General features: G+C 39.7%; 1 protein-coding gene across 1 annotated transcript in view; it reads left to right on the top strand.

The window, feature by feature from the left end:
* LOC121179096 (contactin-4) overlaps positions 1 to 17,965 on the top strand; it is a 45,894-nt gene extending 27,929 nt beyond the window's left edge. Inside the window, exons 15-23 of the mRNA XM_041033719.1 lie at positions 1,382 to 1,540; positions 2,949 to 3,098; positions 3,844 to 3,914; positions 4,324 to 4,558; positions 4,668 to 4,783; positions 10,198 to 10,378; positions 15,281 to 15,393; positions 16,342 to 16,510; positions 17,877 to 17,965. Coding sequence (XP_040889653.1) covers positions 1,382 to 1,540; positions 2,949 to 3,098; positions 3,844 to 3,914; positions 4,324 to 4,558; positions 4,668 to 4,783; positions 10,198 to 10,378; positions 15,281 to 15,393; positions 16,342 to 16,510; positions 17,877 to 17,965 — 1,283 coding nt within the window. The remainder of the gene's footprint in view (positions 1 to 1,381; positions 1,541 to 2,948; positions 3,099 to 3,843; positions 3,915 to 4,323; positions 4,559 to 4,667; positions 4,784 to 10,197; positions 10,379 to 15,280; positions 15,394 to 16,341; positions 16,511 to 17,876) is intronic.
* The last annotated feature ends 1,646 nt before the right edge of the window (positions 17,966 to 19,611 follow it).

The following is a 19,611-nucleotide window of genomic DNA, read 5'->3' as shown; positions in this document are numbered from 1 at the left end:
ACTTTTACTATTCGCCTAAGAGTAGTGTTTGGAAACGCACGTTAATCTGCATCTTTCTTTCTTTTGCCATTTTTCTGGAAATTTGTTTAAAATTTGAGCTTTATTTGGATGTAAACTTGACTATAGTCAACTAACCAAAACAAACCTTAGCTACCACTGGTGACACTGATGGCCTGTTTTTTTTTTTTTCAGAGATATTTTTAGGATTGGCGATCTTTACATCTACACCTAAAACTTACAGCTACAAAGCGTGATTTTGAAGGCTCATACTGACCCAATATTGCCCCAATATTTTAATGTTGTATCTTCAAAGACCAGTGTTAAAATGCTTGGCCATTCGTGAAAGGACAACTGGGGTGTTTAAGTGCACCTGCTGTTATCATTTATAACAGTACAGTGCACTATGTGCCAGAAATGTTGGTGATTATAAATCAGAAGGCTGTGATCAGCCAAAAGCTGTACCAACCACAGCCAGTCACAACCATAACTTATCACCCATGATCAAAACATATAAACAAACAGAAGAGAAAAGTCTAGGCCAGCCTCAAGTAGGACAACAATACTGCTGAACTGGTAAAGCATGGCATCAAGAGTTAGCAAAGTCACATGGTGCAGCTTTTACATACAGATTGTATGTTTCTGTAAGCATAATCTGACACCAAGCATTGTTGATACCCAGTGATCTTCTTCCAGCAGCAGGTAGTCCTGCTGAGGGCTCAGTGCTACTTTTGCAGATTTGTGGGGCTTAGAGGGAAATCTCATGTCAGTTATCCAAGTCTGTGTGTTTGATCTCATGTTGCTGCTTTCCCTAATTTCACCATTGAAAATCCTGCCTTGTTTGTCCAAATCCGTGGTCATCAACGTTGTCTCATGATTCCTCTCCTCTGAGTTTGACGGGTTAGGTAACCAGACTCCATAAAGAGAGCTTTTTCTTTTTTTCTGTCTGGGAGTAGGCAGGTGTCTAAATTTCAAAATATTCTTCTCACTGAACAAACTTTAGTTTAAAAGCTGCAAAACAGTTTTCCTTGACCAGGGAGAAGTACTGCCATACTGCACACAATTCAAGATTGGAGATACTTTAAGTCAAAGTTATACTGAAATTCCCTGGCCTCACACAGATGTAAGCTGATATACTTTATGGTGTAACCTAAACTGAACTGCACTATTCAGTGTATTGATTAGGCAGGCACTCCCGGAAGAGCCCATTATATCTCCACTAGCCCTGAATTGGGGTGGTTAGCTTCAATATGAATCACTTAGCACCTCTGGTGGGGTCTCAGTCTGCTATGCATGGAGCTAACCTGAAGTGATTTCATTTGTTTTGCTGTTGTTGTGCAGTGAGGCTGATGCAGGTATCTGTCCTTGTTTCTGGGTATTACAGGACCTCCCGGTGCCCCGGAGGGCCTAGTGGTTACTGACATTACTGACACCACTGTGCAACTGTCCTGGGGCTCTGGACCTGACAACCACAGTCCTGTTACCATGTACATGGTGCAGGCCAGGACCCCCTTCTCTATAGGCTGGCAAACTGTGAGAACAGGTAACAGCTGCACCATCATTTCAACACATTTTATTTTCAATTAATGAGCGTCAATACTGCTGAATTACCCTGTTATCTGTGAGGCTATGGTCATTCTGGAAACCGCTCTCTCTTTCTGAGATGCACAGAGAGAAAAGTATTTCTGTAAAAGTATTTCACAGATATTGTGTTCTTATGAATGAAACACAAAGTTTGCAGGTTGTTTCTATAGCAGCACACTTTATAATGCAGCCCACTCTTCACTGTGTAATTTAGTTGTGGGCTGTAATATCAAGTGTTGACTGTTCTCTCCTTTTCACTCTTGAATTACACAGTAAGAAAAAGGTTGTTTTTCACCATATTCCCCCAAACTTCAGTTCTGTTTTCCAGTACCGTGCTCTGTGCACTGTCAGTGTTTTTCTCTTTTTAAAAATGGTAAAAAAAATTCCATTGTGACTTTGTACAGTGTGTTTTTCCCAAGTCTGTTAAGTCATAATGCAACTCTGAAAACAGTGAAGTACACATGCACTATGTTCAAACAGCTATATACTGTCTGTAGTTTGGAGGGAATGTGGACCTGCCATGACCAACTTAGGAAAATACACAAACTACAAAATGTAAGACAATGTTAACATTGTTTAGAGGTATATATGTATGTAAACTTTTGTTACTATACAGCACAGCAGAGATCATTGAAAAAGACATACCTGCATACCTTGCATACCTGTTTGTGATCAGTCTGCCACCTCCATGAGCTGTTACACTGAAACTCTAATCCAATCTCAAACTTTGTCTGGCGTTTTCTTTAGAGTCTGGAAAAAGTTCACCTCCCCTGATGCTGATGTTATTGTCAACATGACAACATCAGCAAACTCCTGTTTATTTTCCCTACTTAAATCATTTTTGCTCAACTTAGTTTCACTACATGTCCACCCCACCCACCCCCGCTGTCATGCCCCCCCCCCCCCCCCCCCCCCCTCGAGTTTGAGAACCACCGCTCTAAACGCACATCAAAATAATCACCAAAACATTGATGATACAGCCTGACAAATAAAATATTTTGCAGGAAGATCTCAAGCTCAGTAACGTTAAATGGGGTGACTTTGTCTGGTATTTTATTAGTTCTATTTATTTATTGCATTTTGTGCAAAATTGCATTGTGAGATTCAGATATTCCTGTGCAATATCAAGGAATAATTACAGAACATGTAGAGCTGTTGGACCAATGTCACCCTCGAGTGTACTATAATTGGAATAGTATTAAAAGATTTACAAATGTCACCATTTCAGTTTGATGTACTTCACTGGTTTGTGAAATGTTTTTCATATGTGTTGGAGACAAAATGTGAAATATGCCTCAGTTGAAAAAAACACACACACACACACACAAAAAAAAACCAAATCTCAATTCTAAATTCTTTAATCCTAGTTCCTGATTCTGTGCCTGGACAGATGATGCATGCAACGGTGAAAGATTTGAACCCCTGGGTGGATTATGAATTCAGGGTGGTGGCAATCAACAGTGTTGGTGTAGGAGAGCCCAGCACGCCATCAAAACAGATTCAAACCAAAGCAGCAGGTATCCTCTCAGTTTGTTGTTTCTCTTCATAACAAATGAATCAGTCCCACTTGGAAAATGTAATTTAACTGTTTGATTAGTTTCACTTTCCGTCAGTGCTGCCTGTGATGTCACACATTTCCAATCTGTTGTTCTTTTTCGTGCCTATACTTTGATTACTGAGCCGCATGCAAAATAAGTGGAACTTGAATTACACTTTTAAACATTAAAGTATCAGCACTTAGCTTCTGTGTGTGTGTGCGTGTGTGTGTGTGTGTGTGTGTGTGTGTGTGTGTGTGTGTGTGTGTGTGTGTGTGTGTGTGTGTGTGTGTGTGTGTGTGTGTGTGTGTGTGTGTTGAAACTCTTATGCCATGATTAATTAATGGTTACATCAATAGAAAATGTGACCTATCCACACATGCCATGAGGCAACGACATGAAAGTGTCTATTTTGAGCTGGTTAGCTGAGTAATTCCGTCCTGCTGGTTGAATCACAAGGGAACAAGTTTCCCATTGTGCCTCACACATGGGGCTGACATACGGCGCTGGGCTAATAACAGCACCGTACACGGGTGGTAATGCCACTGTCAACAAAAACCTAATTCCTCTGCTGCATGATTAACCTGTTTTGTGTAAATTAGAAGCTTTACAAAGTGGCTGTGATCACCTCATTCAAAGCTGTGTGATTTAACAGAATCCTCTGCACCTGCTGTACACATAACAGTCCAAACCGAGGGATGATTAAGTTTCCTTTGTGCCTCTTTAGTTCCCAGGGTTGCACCGGCTAATGTGAGTGGTGGCGGAGGAGCTCGAGGAGAACTTGTCATCATTTGGGAGGTAAGAGGATCATTGCTATTTTTGAGTGGGTACTCAACGTGACAGAGTATTCTTTGAATCTTTGACGAGAATGGACCTGGCAGAGTTAGTGTGTCTGCAGTGGTCTGGCTTCGGTACCGGGGACTTTAACGAAAAGCATAGCTTTTTTGATTTGCTGCCTGCTTACTTCCCTTATTGTGTAAATCAAAACCAAGATGTGGAGCTAGAAAAAATTGAATATGTGTAAATCTAGAATTAGGTGACAACTTTACATTTTTTTGGATGCTATTCAAAGCACAGCAAGATGCTGTATCGGTACATTTCCTCAACACAAAACACTATTTCTGTTTTGCTTTTTTACAACTCCCTCATTTAATTTCTGCTCACAGTTGTTTGGGTCAAAGGCGTAACTTTTCCTTTCCTATCTCAGCCAGTTCCAGAGGAACAGCAGAGCGGAGAGGACTTTGGCTATGTTGTGGCTTTCCGCCCGCTTGGCAGCAGCACCTGGATCCAAACAGTGCTGGCATCACCTGATGCGTCCAGATATATATACAGAAATGACAGCATCGCGCCCCTGTCCCCGTTTGAAGTTAAGGTGGGGGTGTACAACAGCCTGGGAGAGGGGCAGTTCAGCCGTGTTGTTAAAGTATTTTCTGCAGAGGAAGGTGAGTTTGTTACCTGAACGTGCTGCAAAGCTGATTGTGTTAATTCGAGAAAAGGTATGCTTTTGCTCTTAATTGCAAATATGCATGATTCATGATGTATCCTATTTAGAGCCCTCTGAGGCACCGTCAAGAGTGTGGGGCCACGCTGTGTCAGCCTCTGAGATCGAGGTGTACTGGGATCCAATTCCCCTCAGGTCCAGCAGTGAGAAGATCATTGCATATGAGGTATGAAACAGAAAAGCTGAAATAATAGTACTAGGAGGAATATTTAAACAAGGACTAGACATTAATCCCAGAATGACTGACATAAGCTTGTGTTCAGCGGAATATGCCAACGCCAATGGTGACAACATGGAAATATTCTGCCATTAAAATACTGTCTGTGTTGGAGCGTTAGATTTTTCACAGGCTAATCTGGGGGATGAGGAGGTCTGTTGGCAGCTGTTGCAGTCTCCAAAAGACCTCGGTACACATGGCTGCCCGAGAGCTGCTATTAGAAAATAGTAAATAAATAAATAAAAGAAAGCGTGAACATCATACATCACTATCCTCTACAACAAACACTCTCCTGAGATTTGGCTGGAAAACCTAGATAAAAAAAAGACCTTCTTCCCTAAACCCCAGATACTTTATATGGTAGGGTATTCCCAGGTGGCCTAACCCCTGCTGAGAAGCTTTGAGGTCATTGCCAGTGTTTGGTCCAAACATTGTTATAAGACAACGTGTTTGGGAACAGAGTTCGAGTAATGGAGCTGACCTGAGAGCGTTCATGCTAAAAATAGGTCCAGATTTCGCTCCAATATGAAAGCGTTAAGGGTACAGCTCATGAACAGTATAAATGTGTTCTGATGGCTTTTTAAAATTTTTTTCCCATGAGTTGTATTGATGAGCTCCAGAAGAGTCCTAACATGTTAGGAGCTGCAAGGAGATGGCTTCAAATAATTTTTTTACATGGTACCAAAAGACAGAAAACATGATTTAGATCTGTCACAACCAACTATTTCAGTAGTGATAAATCTCTCTCTTTCACTTCCACAGCTATTCCGATAATGAACAGATTCATTCCTTTTCCCACCAGTCAGTGTCAAGTTAAAGCGCCTTTAGACTGTGCAATAACAATGATTGTGTGAGTTTACTGTATGTCATGCTGTGCAGAATGGTTCTAATAAAATCCAGGTTCACAGTCTGTGTCATACTGTACAGTATCAATTTGAAGCATGTCACAGTGAATGCCTGGTGAATCGTGGCACTACAATGTAAATTTGAAAAAAGTGCAGCTAAACAATAACCAAGCTTTGGCGATGCTGCTGACTCTTCTACGCATCAAGTCGAGAGGAGCAGGAGAGGGAGAATGTAGACTCGGTTGGGGCGATGGGAAAAGGGTGCAGATTTTATTTCCTGAACTTTATTCAGTAATGGCAGTTATGAAATTGACTGGTGTATTCTGCATCATTTCATGTTTCATTCTGTAACACTGCATGATGTTATATATATATAAATACTTTTTGATACAAAAGCTAACAGGAAGCATAGTGAGCCGGACAGTGACAGAGAAGATTCATTTCATGTTTTTCACTGGAGATGGCCCACAGTGGTGCAGTATCGCACAATACATGCAAGATGCGGTGCTGCTTTGTGCAGGCATTGTAAAACAAAGTGACTGCATAGGGATGAATAGGATGTGAATAGGACCCAGCTGAACCATATTATCCAGACTACAATTTCAAATTATAAATGTCTGTGCAGAACATTTAGTGTTTAATCCATCTAGGTGGCTGGCTTGTTCATACTTACAGCCTACTGCAAATGGTTTATTGGTCATTATAAGATTTAAGCTTTGTATTATTATTGGCATTATATTATTGCATACACAACCTCAATAACTCAGTTACCTATAATTTACCTATTCAGGTAAAGCTTACATATAAAAGCCATGCACACTCAAGAAGATTTCAAACCACTACTGTCAGAAAAACTACAACAAAAAAAAATCATCATAATTTCTACTTTGTGAGTCTGAGTGTAATAAAACAGTAACATCTCACTCTCTCCTAGGAGTAGTCCCTCTCCCTGCTGAGAGTCACTGGAGGATGCTTCATAAGCTACACTCAAGTCTGACTCTGTGGGGGTGTTTTTAGTCCTGTGTTAACTTTCAGCACGATATCTAGGAGGGATTCTTGATAAATACAGGCCCAGACCTCATTATTTTCAAGTTCAAGTTTACTGAGGCATTATACGAAGTAAAAGGTTTACCTAACTGGTGTTATTGGTTATATGTTGTTATACAAATCAAATCATTCTTTTCTAGAAAAACAAATGTAATTATGTCTCTTCACGTAGCAAGTAAGTAGTATTACATAGTTTAAATAGTGATTTTGCAGCTGCGTGGACGAACCTTTGTCTGGTGTTATAGACAATTACTAAAGTTCACACTGGGTTTTTGTGGCATTCATTCTAATTGATCTAATTTAAGCTTAAATTGCCTCACATCATGTTTTCATTTGGATTGTGGAGGCTGGGTATAATGCAAACAAGTATACTGTACACAGCTGCTCCAGCACCCTGACAGTCATGTTACACTTTGGTTTCTAATTTGAGTTACACGGCAACTGCAAAATATTCAGTAATTATCAGACTTTGCATTCTGTTTGAACAGGTGTTGAGACTACTTTTAGAAAACGACGTTTATACTCTCATTTTCAGTTATGTGTTTAGAATTTCACCTCTGTTGAAAGTTTACAAAAAAGTTTAATATTAAATCACACGACTCATGTTAGATCATTTTAATAGAGGAAGAAAAAATCTGAATTCAGTTTTAGTTAATGGTGTTATTAAGTTCAAGTTGTTGGTTTAGAGAAGTGTGACAGTTGCAAAATCTTCAGCGGGGGACAAAACTGTGGAGAGCACATGCATTTAAATGAGAACATTAGCCACGGGCTAACTCTAACTTGACAAGAAAGACTTAGACAACGAAGTTGCTTTTGTTGTAACACCACATTATTGACCTTAACCTTGAAAAGTCATCAGAAGAGGAAATTGCCTAGAGTGACAATTTGGCTGGTTCCACTGCATTTAGACTAGAGGGGCAATTAAGTGGGGTCACACCAGTGGACTGATGAGGTGGCATAATGGTGCTACCAATGTGCAGACTCTGAAAACTGATCTGGGACGGCCCATTGACTAGTGCTCGCTTGGACTTGGTTAGACTAAGGCTGTTCTGCTAATGTGGTGCTTTCACTATGCAGCCTGTGTAGACATACCATACAGTAATACACTTGCTGGGTATTGGGACTCCTTTTGTTCTAGATAATTGTAAACTGCAGTGGTATTAGGAAATGGCTCTAATGTTATATCTTCACACTTTTAAAAGTGATGAGGGCTAATAGAGTGGCCAAAATGTGGCCTGTAGTTCATGCTGACCATTCCATGAAAAGTAAAAGTGCAGGAACTCCCACTGCCAGCGTATCAGAGACACGTGAAAGCCTTGACTGAACTAATTCCAGTAGCTCCTCATAGTAGAAACTTCCTGCCTCTGTACAATTCATTCAAGTAACAGAGTAGCTTATTGAATATTGATAAATAGGACACCTGCTTTATCTGCATCCCAGAAAATAGCTACTGTAGGATACAAATGTTTGCATCTGTTGCCTTCTGGAAGAAACTCCAGAGATAGTTGCTCCTGACTCTCCCAGAAGAGGAGAGCCAGACCCAGGGCATCTTAGTGAGTCCCTCAATCCAGCCAAAGAGGGAGGGAGACAGTGAAACTGGAGAGCATAGCCCATTCATTATGTCCTGTCCATACACTCTGCCAGAGCACAGCACACCGCCAAGATTCATTTTATCAGAGGCTTGATGGGAATCAAGCATCAGCACCGATTTAAGGCCGGTTGTAAACTGTTTCCAGAGACACTACTGAGTCTTCTGATGTGCTGATTCTTCTGATGTTCACAGTGATTTAACTCTATGAAGCATGCTGGCTGAGATGCTTGCTCTCTGAGTATGTTTACACACACTACAGGACTTGAGTCATGGGAGAAAAGAAGCTCTGCTATATTGTTTGAGTGCTTTTATCGAACAGATGTTTGTACCTTGTTAGTTATTTGTTCTTTTATAGGGGTTTCTGGATGTATTCTGCATTCCGTTCAGTAAAAAGATTCTCAGTTCACCAGTAGTACCCCATTTTATGGCTTTAATGTATATATGTGATGCGGTTATGTGTGTAAATGTATGATTTTTTTTTTTTTTTGGTTTGATTTGGTTTCTGTCTTGAGAGTTTTCTAAATGACATGAGTCAGTAGCCAGCACAGGTGTGCCACCTGTGCTGGCTACACTGGATAGGTAGAAATACCTGAGGTGTAATAAAGTTTGTCCACACTGAGGACAGCATTTACACTGGAATGTCTGTCTCTGTGCTCAGCCATGCGAGTTTATAAATACAAATAAAAAAGAGAATTCAGAGATGTCTTTCAGAGCGTGAAAACCCCCCCTGGATTTCTGATTGTTTCCCTTGCGGTTCGCACCAGACAAACACCTGGAGTGCAGTTGCTTTGAACATCAGTAGGGCTTTTGTATTAGACTGCATTAGTTTTAGCTACAGTGGGTGTAATCTAAGAAACTGCCAAATGAGTCAGTGTTCAAATTGTGTATATTTTAGGCAAATCAGCTACATTTCAGTGTTTGTGCTTCTCACACACAAGTACTGGTGTTGTTAAAACACTGTAATGGCAGTATGATGTGCTTCCCTGCCACTGTCTGCATAAGACTTTAAGATGCAGCAAGACAACTTAAGCCTCCTTAGATCCCTAGGTGGTGTAAAAATCTGTGAACTTCTTCTGCTAAAGTATTTCAGGTATTTTCCCAAGTGCTGGTTAAAGTGCTATAATTAAACTGCATGTTGGAAAAAAAAAGAAAAAGAAAGAAAAAACACCAAGATGCATCTGTTATCACCAACTCTGGGCCATGTCGCTAATCTGCCTTTTCCCAAGCAAGATCCCTGCAAACCATTGAGCTGCCAAATGAATAAGTACCTACTCTCAAACCATCTGTTTGACATTTTCTTGAACGCTTCTCTGTCTCTGTCTCCTGTTCTTGGGTCATAAATGATCTCACTGTGAATACAGATCCTGACAAGCTCCTTATCGTTGTACTCTTCACGCCCGGCACTGCTTTTGGTATTGCTGATCGTCAGATACAGTATCGCTCGGTAGTTTTAAAAATGTGGGACTGCCTCAGGACCTTAAATAGCTGAGCTGATAGAGTGGAACTCTTTTAAGTTTGGTCCAATAGAATCACTGCTTCATTCAATAAGTTAAAGACTTAAACCTACACGACCCCAAATTTTTTACACCTTAATGAAGTAAGGGAAAAAAGCTTCATTTAGAAGTAATTTTGAAATCTGTATCTCCATAATCTTCATGTTCTGCCGCCGTATACCGAGTGCCAGCTGGCTCTGCTGTACAGGATTCCCTCTTTTATAAGCACATTGTGACGCTCTCAGTAGGATATTGGCAAAATAAATAAGGTTTGACTTGACTCAGTTGCCACCGCTTTACAGACTTGAAAACACTTTAAAAAAGGAAGAAGGCAAAGGAAGGCAATATGGCAGGAGTTGCTTGGTAATCCTTGTTTCTTTGGTCTAGGTTCTGTTTTGGGAGGAAGGATCTCGGCAGAGTGAAGCAGACAGAGTGAGGGTTATCAACACCACAGCTCTGCTTTCTGGTTTAAAGGGCAGCACGGTCTATCTGATCTCAGTCAGAGCCCAAAACAGTGCTGGACTTGGACCCTGCAGCCCCACATTTAACATCACCACCAAGAAACCACGTGAGTTCACGCACAGGACACAAAAACGTGATTTGTTTCATAATGTGCTTTGGCCATTTACCGGAACCATCTTTATTTCTTTGAATGAAAGGTCAAAGGGCCAGTTTAACACAATACTCACGTGTCATATTGTATGTATGTTGAAAGAGTTATTGGTGGCTGTCTGTCCATACTGGCCTTGAAGGCAGGACTATATGACCCCCAAGTTAGGTCCTTGGTCATACTTCAGAGACTTTGAGGCTGTTAATGATGTGAAGAGGAGTTTACATTTTATCATTAACCACATATTTGGGGATTTTTCAAGGCTTGTTCTTCTATTAAGTGTAAAAGTTTGATTCACCTTTTTAACATATGTGAAATACACAATATCCACATTGTGTATTTGAAACAGAACTACATACCTTGCAGTGTGGAGAAGGTTCAATAACATTAAGATCATATTAAGATGACATTTAGGCTTAATGAAGGGAGACACAAAATGCAATTAAAGAGTTACTTCTATGAATAGATGTGGCTGCTTTTCTTTTTAAATACACACAAAATTTAATAGAGTTTGGTTGGCGGCTTGTCAGCTGTTTTTTTTTTTTTTTTTTTTGTTAGATGGGTGGGGTTCTGCTGGGGGAATTTGGATTCATGAATTCAGCCTTACATTAGCTTCGGCTGAACTTCAGAATGCATTTGCTCACAGAAAGAGGATTTTGACAACCATTAGTTACAGTGTCGTCTCTCTCAGAGGGGGCTGCTTCAAGGCCAGTGTGGAGAGGAGGAATGACTACAGTGGCCAATAACTTCTCTGCTGTGTGCATTTGAACGTATTGTTTAAGATAGATAGACTTTTAAACATCTATCTTTTACATCTATTTTTCTGCCTCGTCTTGCTTTGCTGCTCCCGCGTGCTCCCTCACATAAACTCAGGTTTTGCAAACATGCTTCATGTGACTGATGTTTTTGTTTGTATTATTATTTTTATTTACATTAAAAATGACAAATAGCATCTGAATGGCTTTCAGCTTTGAGACATCAACTAACATCTCAACTAATTTTCATTCTTCTAGCGACAGGTCAATGACTTCAACCGATATTTTAATGGCTGTCACTGCACTGACACTTCAGCAGTTTATGATGCCCACTCATCAACTGTCAGCGTATTTCAGCCATAACTAAAAATGCTAACCTGCTTTCAACTCTTACACTCACTTTTTGCACACACTGATAATTCAGCTGTTTACGGTGCTTAATCAGAAATTTCATATGCTTTCAGTGATAACACTTAAACTGATTTCACCTTCAAGTGACACTTCAGCTCCTTTCAGTGCTTACACCTCAGCTGACACTCAAGGGTCTCAGCTTCAGCTGACTCATAAAAGTGCTCTACTTCCTATGACATATTTCACTTGCAATGAATAAACATTTTTGAAATATTTTAACCTGTTTACAGTGTTAACACTTTTAGAATTATTAATACAGTTTTTCTTCATTGTTTTTGTTGCATTGTTTGAGAATAAGTGACACAAACAAACAAAACTGTGATATTGATTTGAACGAAAGGTTGTTGTGTTTTCACAACTCTAAACAGAATCCCTGGAAATCCTGTTCTGGTGTCTGAAAAGGAAACAAAACTTCTCGGTTAAGGCAGCAGAAACAAAAGCAATCAAATCACAAGTTCAAACCTGCAGTCATTTAGTGGTGATACACAAAACTGAAAATAAAATGGCCAAAATATTTAGGCAGTCTGTTTACTGCTCCATATTTTGCTCAAGATTTACATCAGGTCATAAACGTTTATCCTCATCACACACGGTGTAATATTCTCCCAGGTCACACACCTCAGGTAAAGTAGTTTGGTGGTAAATCCAGCTTTGCCTTGACTTCAGTCATTACAGCCCTCAGTGAGTGTGACCAGGATATGAGCTTTGAGTCTGTAGATTTTCCAAAGCCAAAGAAAGAAAATTCATTTAAAGAAATTAAATTCAATGAAAAATCACTTTTTTGAGGCGGAGGAGGAAAGGCCTTTGATATCCTTACATTTGATTGCATTCACACAGTAAGTTGCTGCTCCACTGAAAACAGTTCGAACTGTTTTTCCCACCTCACATTCACACACACCCCTACATCACAGCTGCTTTTTCAACTCTGTTTGCGTCCTATTTTTGTTAGCAGGCACCATACTGCATGCGACTTCATTCTGATTATAGAGTCAAAAGACTTTTACCTTTGCATGTTTTCTCTTCATTAGGAACAACATTGAAAATACTGTAAACAGAAGACTCTGCACCCATTGCCTACTCCTGTCTCGTGTTAAACACTGTGCAAACCTTGTTTTCTCCAGTTTGTTATTGTTGTGTGAAAACAAAAGATAGTGTTATGAAATGAAACTGAACTGTCTTAAAACAATAGTCAGGTTGCCACTGAAACACTGAAAAGTTGTTGCTTGCTGTTGTCATTCCTCCTGTTCATACTGTCCATTCTACGCTTTCCAGTGGACGTTATGGGGGACAAAATCCACAGTCTTCCTCCCGTGTACAAAAATTCAAAAGTTTATCTGTAGATAATTTGTGGCTAAGGCTATTTGAATTAGACAAATCAAGTGCATATCTTCCTAAATTACAGCTTTAATAGTATAAAATTCCCTCTTTTGTTAGTATCTCTCCACTGTAGCTCAACAGGGAAACACAGCCTGGGGAAACAGAAGGAGGGAGTTTTATTCTAAAAAGACTGTGATTTTAAAAGATAACCGCTTCATTTGTCTAACGCACACTGGTCATAGTCGATTCAGATCATCTTTGGATTACATTTTTGCATAAAACAAGGCCAGTGGATTTGGTCACTTCCACTGAGAATGCCAGCATGAACAGGAGGAATGATTACAGCAAGAGAAACCAGGATATGGGCACCTGACTGTTGTTTTAAGACACACATGAAAAATTGTGAACCTATACTTTATGAGATAAGTGAATGCATTTTAATCCTTAGAACAGGTTTGGCAGAAATGCATCAAATCAATGCAGAAAAGTTGTACTATTATTATTATTATTATTATTATTATTATTAGTCAGGGTAGTAGTAGTTGTGTTATATTGAGTGCAATTACAAAACTGAGGCCAGTCCCTGTAGACAATATTCATATGAACCATTTTAACAATTTTCCATTTCTTTTTGTCATGATCTGTTTGTTCACTCATTCAGTTTATTTAGTCATTTATTATCCTTCTCCTGGTCAGACTTCTCCTTAGCAAGCAGGCAAATCCCTGTGTCTGCTTCATATCTTTCAGTGTTGTTTGGCTGTTGTTTTGTTGTTTTGTGTTAAAAAAATACGAAAGCGGCCGTACCACCTAAGCGAGAACCACTCCCAACCACTGCAGCAGTTCAGTGAAAACTGATGACAGTAAAGACTTTTTTGCTGCTTCAGAGTTGAACTTTTCCTTTCATCCTTATTAGCTGAGTTTCCATACGCATAAATGAAAAAGTAGTCACAGCAAAGATGTAAATACCTGTACATTAGGAGAAAGTAAAAAATAAACTAAGATACAATAAAATAGGAATAATAGATACAGTAAAATAGATCTATGTGTAAATACATCTGTGTCTGAAAAGGAAACAAAACTCCTCAGTCAAGGCAGCATAAAGAAAAGCAATCATCTATTTCAACACAGAGCATCAAATCACAAGTTCAAACCTGCAGTCATTTAGTGGTGATACACAAAACTGAAAATAAAATGGCCAAAATATTTAGGCAGTCTGTTTACTGCTCCATATTTTGCTCAAGATTTACATCAGGTCATAAACGTTTATCTTCATCACACACGGTGTAATATTCTCCCAGGTCACACACCTCAGGTAGTTCCAGTAATCCAGCTTTGCCTTGACTTCAGTCATTACAGCCCTCAGTGGATGGCCGTCAGAGACCGTCAGACCTAGTCTGGCCTCATACAGTATCTGTTTGTATATAGCTGTATAATATCTGTGGTGGCGACAGTTCCACTGTGAGCGGTGTGCAGTTGAGAATCTCGGTCAGTGGAGGTAGGAGGTACTGGGTGCTGTGGCATTGATGGCTGATGGCACAGTAGAGCTTCCTGAGTGCTTTGAGTCTGTGGGTGAACGTGGTCCTGAGCCTCCTCAGCTCTGCATAGAGAGGATGAGAAGGGTTGTGCATGATTTCGGCTTTCTGCTTCTCTCTCATCCTCTTCTCTGTCACTGCCTCCACATTATCCAGATCCATCCCCACACCGCTGCTGGCCTTCTTCTCCAGCTTTCCCAATTTGTTGGCACCACAAGTCCCAATGCCACCTCCCCAGCACACCACAGGAGATAACACTGTGCTGGTCTCAGACTGGTAGAGCATCCATAGCAGCCTATTGCACACATTGAAGAACCTGAACCTCCGCAGAAAGAACAGCCTGCTCTGTCCTGTATAGTTTGTTGTTGAGTTGCACCCCTAGAGACTTATAGTAACAGAGGTATGAAGCCTCTTGCTGTGCCTGAAGTCCACCGCCAGCTCCTTGGTTTTTCCTGCTAAAAGTGGTCACTGTTGCACCATCCTGTGAAGTTTTCCGCCAGGTCTCTGTGCTCCTCCTGCTTGTCATCTGAAAACTTCTGTAAGTGGCACATCTCTGAGCCGAAGCAGAGGTCAGAGGTGCAGCAGTGTTGCTCGTCACCACTTCTGACAAGCAGCCTCAGTGAAGTAGTCTGTAAAGGGTATTTATTATTTATTTATTTATTGACCCTTGTTTTTCTGAGGTGCGTTCCTGGAGGTTGAAATGTACGTAGTATGAAATGCATTCTGTTGCAACACCTGATGATTAAATCAAGACTGACTGCAGTTAGTTTAGAGAATACTACTGATGACATTGGTTTATGCATTCATTTGTGAAACTTGTGTCTATATAATTTAATTTCTTGCAGCTCCAAATCAGCCTCCAGGCAATATTGAGTGGAATCTGACCAACTCTAAGATCTTTCTAAATTGGGAACATGTCAAGGCGATGGAAAATGAGTCTGAGGTGACAGGATACAAGGTGAGTTTGTCAGAGTAATAGCAGAAATTCCAGAACTGGGGAAACAAATAGAGCCTCAGCAGCTGTCATCCCAATAAATGGCTTTCTCATTGCAGTGGAAAGATAGACCTCAGCACTCCAGTGTTACATTATGGATTGGCCCTGTCTGGCCTTTCAAAATTAAAAGATCTGTTCCAGGTGATAAAATGAAAGGTGTCATGCCACAGAGGGAATTTAGCTTCTTGCAACCAGTTCAACTATGAATCATATTTGATCCTGTTTGCATACTTGTGCAAAAAACATTGTTTTTGATAATGCTTTCCTCAATACATATATATATATATATATATATATATATATATATATATATATATATATATATATATATATATATATATATATATATATATATATATACATGTATATTTAAACTCCAGAGATATGCAGCCCTGTTGGAAGGGAATGTTCAGTGCATGTAGATGGGAATATTTTAGTAAATTGGTAAAGGCAGCGCTGTGAGTTAAAAGTGAAAGTTTCTTACACATTTTCCATGTTTTTAAAACCACATTTGCAGTTTGGCTCTTTGTGCTGTTTTCTTTTGAACTACAAAATAAAATATTTTGCTGCATTCTGATGACGATAACATTACATGTCTAAAAGAGTAAAGCGAATGTCTGAAGTCCTGTTTTGAAGTGCCTTTGTTCCTCCATGTTGAGTCATCAGGCCAAAGCAGCACCACACAAGGCATTTTGAATTTATTATCATCTCTAGACAGGGACTGTATAACCAAATTTGACTTCACATATTTTTTCCTGTTTTCGGGATTTGGATTTATGTTTCACACTCTAATCGAATATGTTGAATCGAAGTCCTACATTCGTCTGCTGAGAGGTCATAATGGCTTCATTTCTGACTGTCACAGCTGAGGGATGAGATGTTCACTCTAGGATCCATGCTCTCCTCTTCCAGGTCGTCTATCGTCAGAACTGGCATGGCAGGACTACTGTAGTGGAAACCAATAAGACCAGTGTGGAGCTGCAGATCCCTTCTGGAGAGGACTACCTCATTGAGATCAAAGCTCTGACCAAAGGGGGCGATGGTACCAGCAGTGGCCCCATCCGCATACCAAAGATGTCCAGTAAGTTTCAACACTCTGCAGCATGCAAATGATTAGAGTTGGAATTAAGCGGAGGAGCAGTGGGATGGGTGTACTCTGTGTAACTAATCCCCAGTGTGACTGATACTGTTTATCAGCTTTGCTGTAGCTTCAACAAGGCCTTCAGAATATACATTTAAACTATAAAAAGACTGCACCGCACGAGCAGGACGAAGAGACAATGTACAAAGTTATCTCCATATATAGAAGGTTATGTTTCAGTCCTCTTTGTGTGTTAGTTAGCAGGATGTCTCAAAAACATAAAAGAATAGTTCAACATTTTGGGAAGTATCCTTAATTGCTTTCTTTCTGAGAATAAGATCAATATCAAGATTGCATTAATTACAGCGCTGGAATATAGTATCCTAGCTTAGCATAAGCACTGAAAACAGGTAGAAGCAGCTAACCTGGCTCTGTCCAGCACATTTAAAGCTGACTAATTTACACAATATATGTGTGTGTGTTTGTTGTATATTGTTATATATTAGTGTGTGTTGTGTTGGGGTGGAGTAACCCATTGGAGCTATATCTTCATAAACCTAACACCGAAATTAAATTTATACTAAACCACTCATCAATCTCCAAATGAATTGCCGTGAACAGGCTCCGTTACATCGTCAGGGGGCGTTAACGGGCAGTGTTTGCCAACTCAGCACCTTCTTCTTTTGAAAGAGTACCTGGCAAAAAATCTAGCAACTGTCTGGACAAACCTTAGCTCCACTGAAGAAGGTCGCCAACATTGTCCCGCGAGCACCAGGGTGGACTTTACCTCCACAGACCTCTGTATGAGTCTCATTCAATTAGCAACATATAGCAACTTTTCAAGCAGCTTTAGCTACTTTCCATCAAAACTAGTTGCTTACAGCAGTTTTCAGCTGTGTCCTTGACCATACACAGTCCAGCCATATGTTAGGGTTTGACCTAGTCTTGTAATCTAACATTTCTTTCTTTCTTTCTTTCTTTCTTCTTCTTTCTTCTTTTTTGATATTCCATGCAGAAAGTAATATTTCCTTAACTATATAATTATACTACTCAATTAAACATAGATTGCCAATACATTTCTCAAGTACCAGTAAATTTAGATGACAATGTTATACTAACTCCTTGAGCTCCTGTAAGATTGGATGGGATTTGGCTTATAGGAGGCACCAGAGTAACAATATAAACTTAATGACCATAATTCAGGTGTAATGAGCCAGACTTGCTCAAAATTATAAACAATTTATCCTACTTCAAAGCTACAGTATTTCCAGGAATATTCTCCACAACTCAGTATGATTGTTCGGTGTAAAAAAGATACAGAAAAGCACATTTCACTGCTAATAATAACTTTTTTTTCCCTTCCCAGGTCTGAACTCAAAAGGATGTGTGTGTCCAGTGTCAATGACAATTTGCTGTTTTATGATGCTTTTTATATTTTATATGTCCATTTTGTAGCTTCTAATGCATTTATTTTTAGCTCTGGACATTAGAGTGAATAGAGTTTATGATTCTTCTCTACATGTCAGATTTGGAATGAGCAGCTAACTGGAGAGTTTCTCAACCACTGGTTTGCAAACCCAAATTGAATGATGGGAGCATTCTGACGGGTTGTCAAAAGCCCACAAGTCTGTGGTTGGACTGTTACTCACAGGCAACAGCACAGCTACAACATTTTCATCTGCCTATTTTCAGGACCACTGCAATCCTCCAGGATGCATGTGTTTGATAAACACGGAAAAATGAATTTCTTATCTTTACTTTTGAAATGAACCTGAGCACAGGTTCATGTTCCAGTTTCATGTCTGTTTCCACCATTTTTGCCTCAACTTCCAAGTTATTTCTTGGCTTGCTGTGACCCCTGTGAATGTTACAGACCAGAAACTGCAAGTTTCTCATACTACAGTACATGCAACTTGAAAACTCAGAATTCAGTTAATCTATTTTTACTTTGTTCTGTTCATTTGGACTTAAAGGGTTAATCTTTGGCATTTTTATATGAAACCATATTTGATTGGATTGGTGGAGTTAAAACTACCCCATAAAATTAAAGGAATAATATGATTTTTTTTTTTTAATTACTTATTTTAGGTTTCTTTTCCCCCTTCTTCCTACCTTGATGAAAGTCTAAGCTAATTGACTTGCAACACTGTACAGGTACTGGATGTACAAGTATTCACACAAAATTATACATACACCCAATGACCTGTACACTGGTGAGCCAATAAGAAACAAACAGTGGTTCATCCTTTCATGGTTCATAATTGTCCATTTTGTAATAAAAGCTTAACGTCTACTTTTTACCGCACTTGTCTTCGCAAAACTCCTAGCGCTAATTTTAACAGTGACTGCATCTGCTGTCGATGTTCCAGCTCAGCCCTGGTATTGTGCATCGTTTGCATCTGTCCATGCTGTTTTATTTTGCGTTGTAGCTGTACAGCTTCTTCCAGTGAATATCTGTCAGACTGCTGCTCCACAGGCAACACTGCATATTTCATTTTACATGAAACTGTTCAAGTTACATGTCTAACATGTCGTGACCAACACTCACCTTGGGTGTCGTCGCCAAATCCATCCAAACAGACAATCTAAAGGATTAACGCAGAGATAGGACTGCCGTAAATGTTCTCTTATGGCAGCTTTTAAACACGTATCAAGAAACTCTTGAAATTGCTGTTTAAATGAATTGTATACTGGGAGCAGATTCAAGCCCAGTTAAGATGAATAATAATGTTTAACAAAGCTGCTTTGCCTGGTCGAGTTTATATTTCTTCAAATCTGTTGTCAGTCAGTCTTTAAAACACGCAGAAGGGCAAACTTATCGCACAGAGAATGTAGAATGTAGAATACTTTATTTCTTTTATTTGTAAGTTTGTGTTTTATGTGATTTTGTGTGGGGAAAAGATAAAAGTAATTGTAATGGGGAGGCTGGCAAACAGATGGTCTATGTCAGGTCAAACTAAAAATCCCTACCACGTAATTTTATCATACACCCAAACCTGACAGATGAGTAAGTATGACGGCTCTCCTGAAGAGCTGTTTTGTGCATTTAGTGTGTTTTTTATTCATCGCAAATATTAGCTTCCACCATAACTAAGTACACA

The sequence above is a fragment of the Toxotes jaculatrix genome, chromosome 3 (assembly GCF_017976425.1).
Source record: "Toxotes jaculatrix isolate fToxJac2 chromosome 3, fToxJac2.pri, whole genome shotgun sequence".
Classification (NCBI taxonomy): domain Eukaryota; kingdom Metazoa; phylum Chordata; class Actinopteri; family Toxotidae; genus Toxotes; species Toxotes jaculatrix.
The sequence above is the reverse complement of the archived record's forward strand: the minus strand, read 5'-3'. Positions and strand labels throughout refer to the sequence as shown.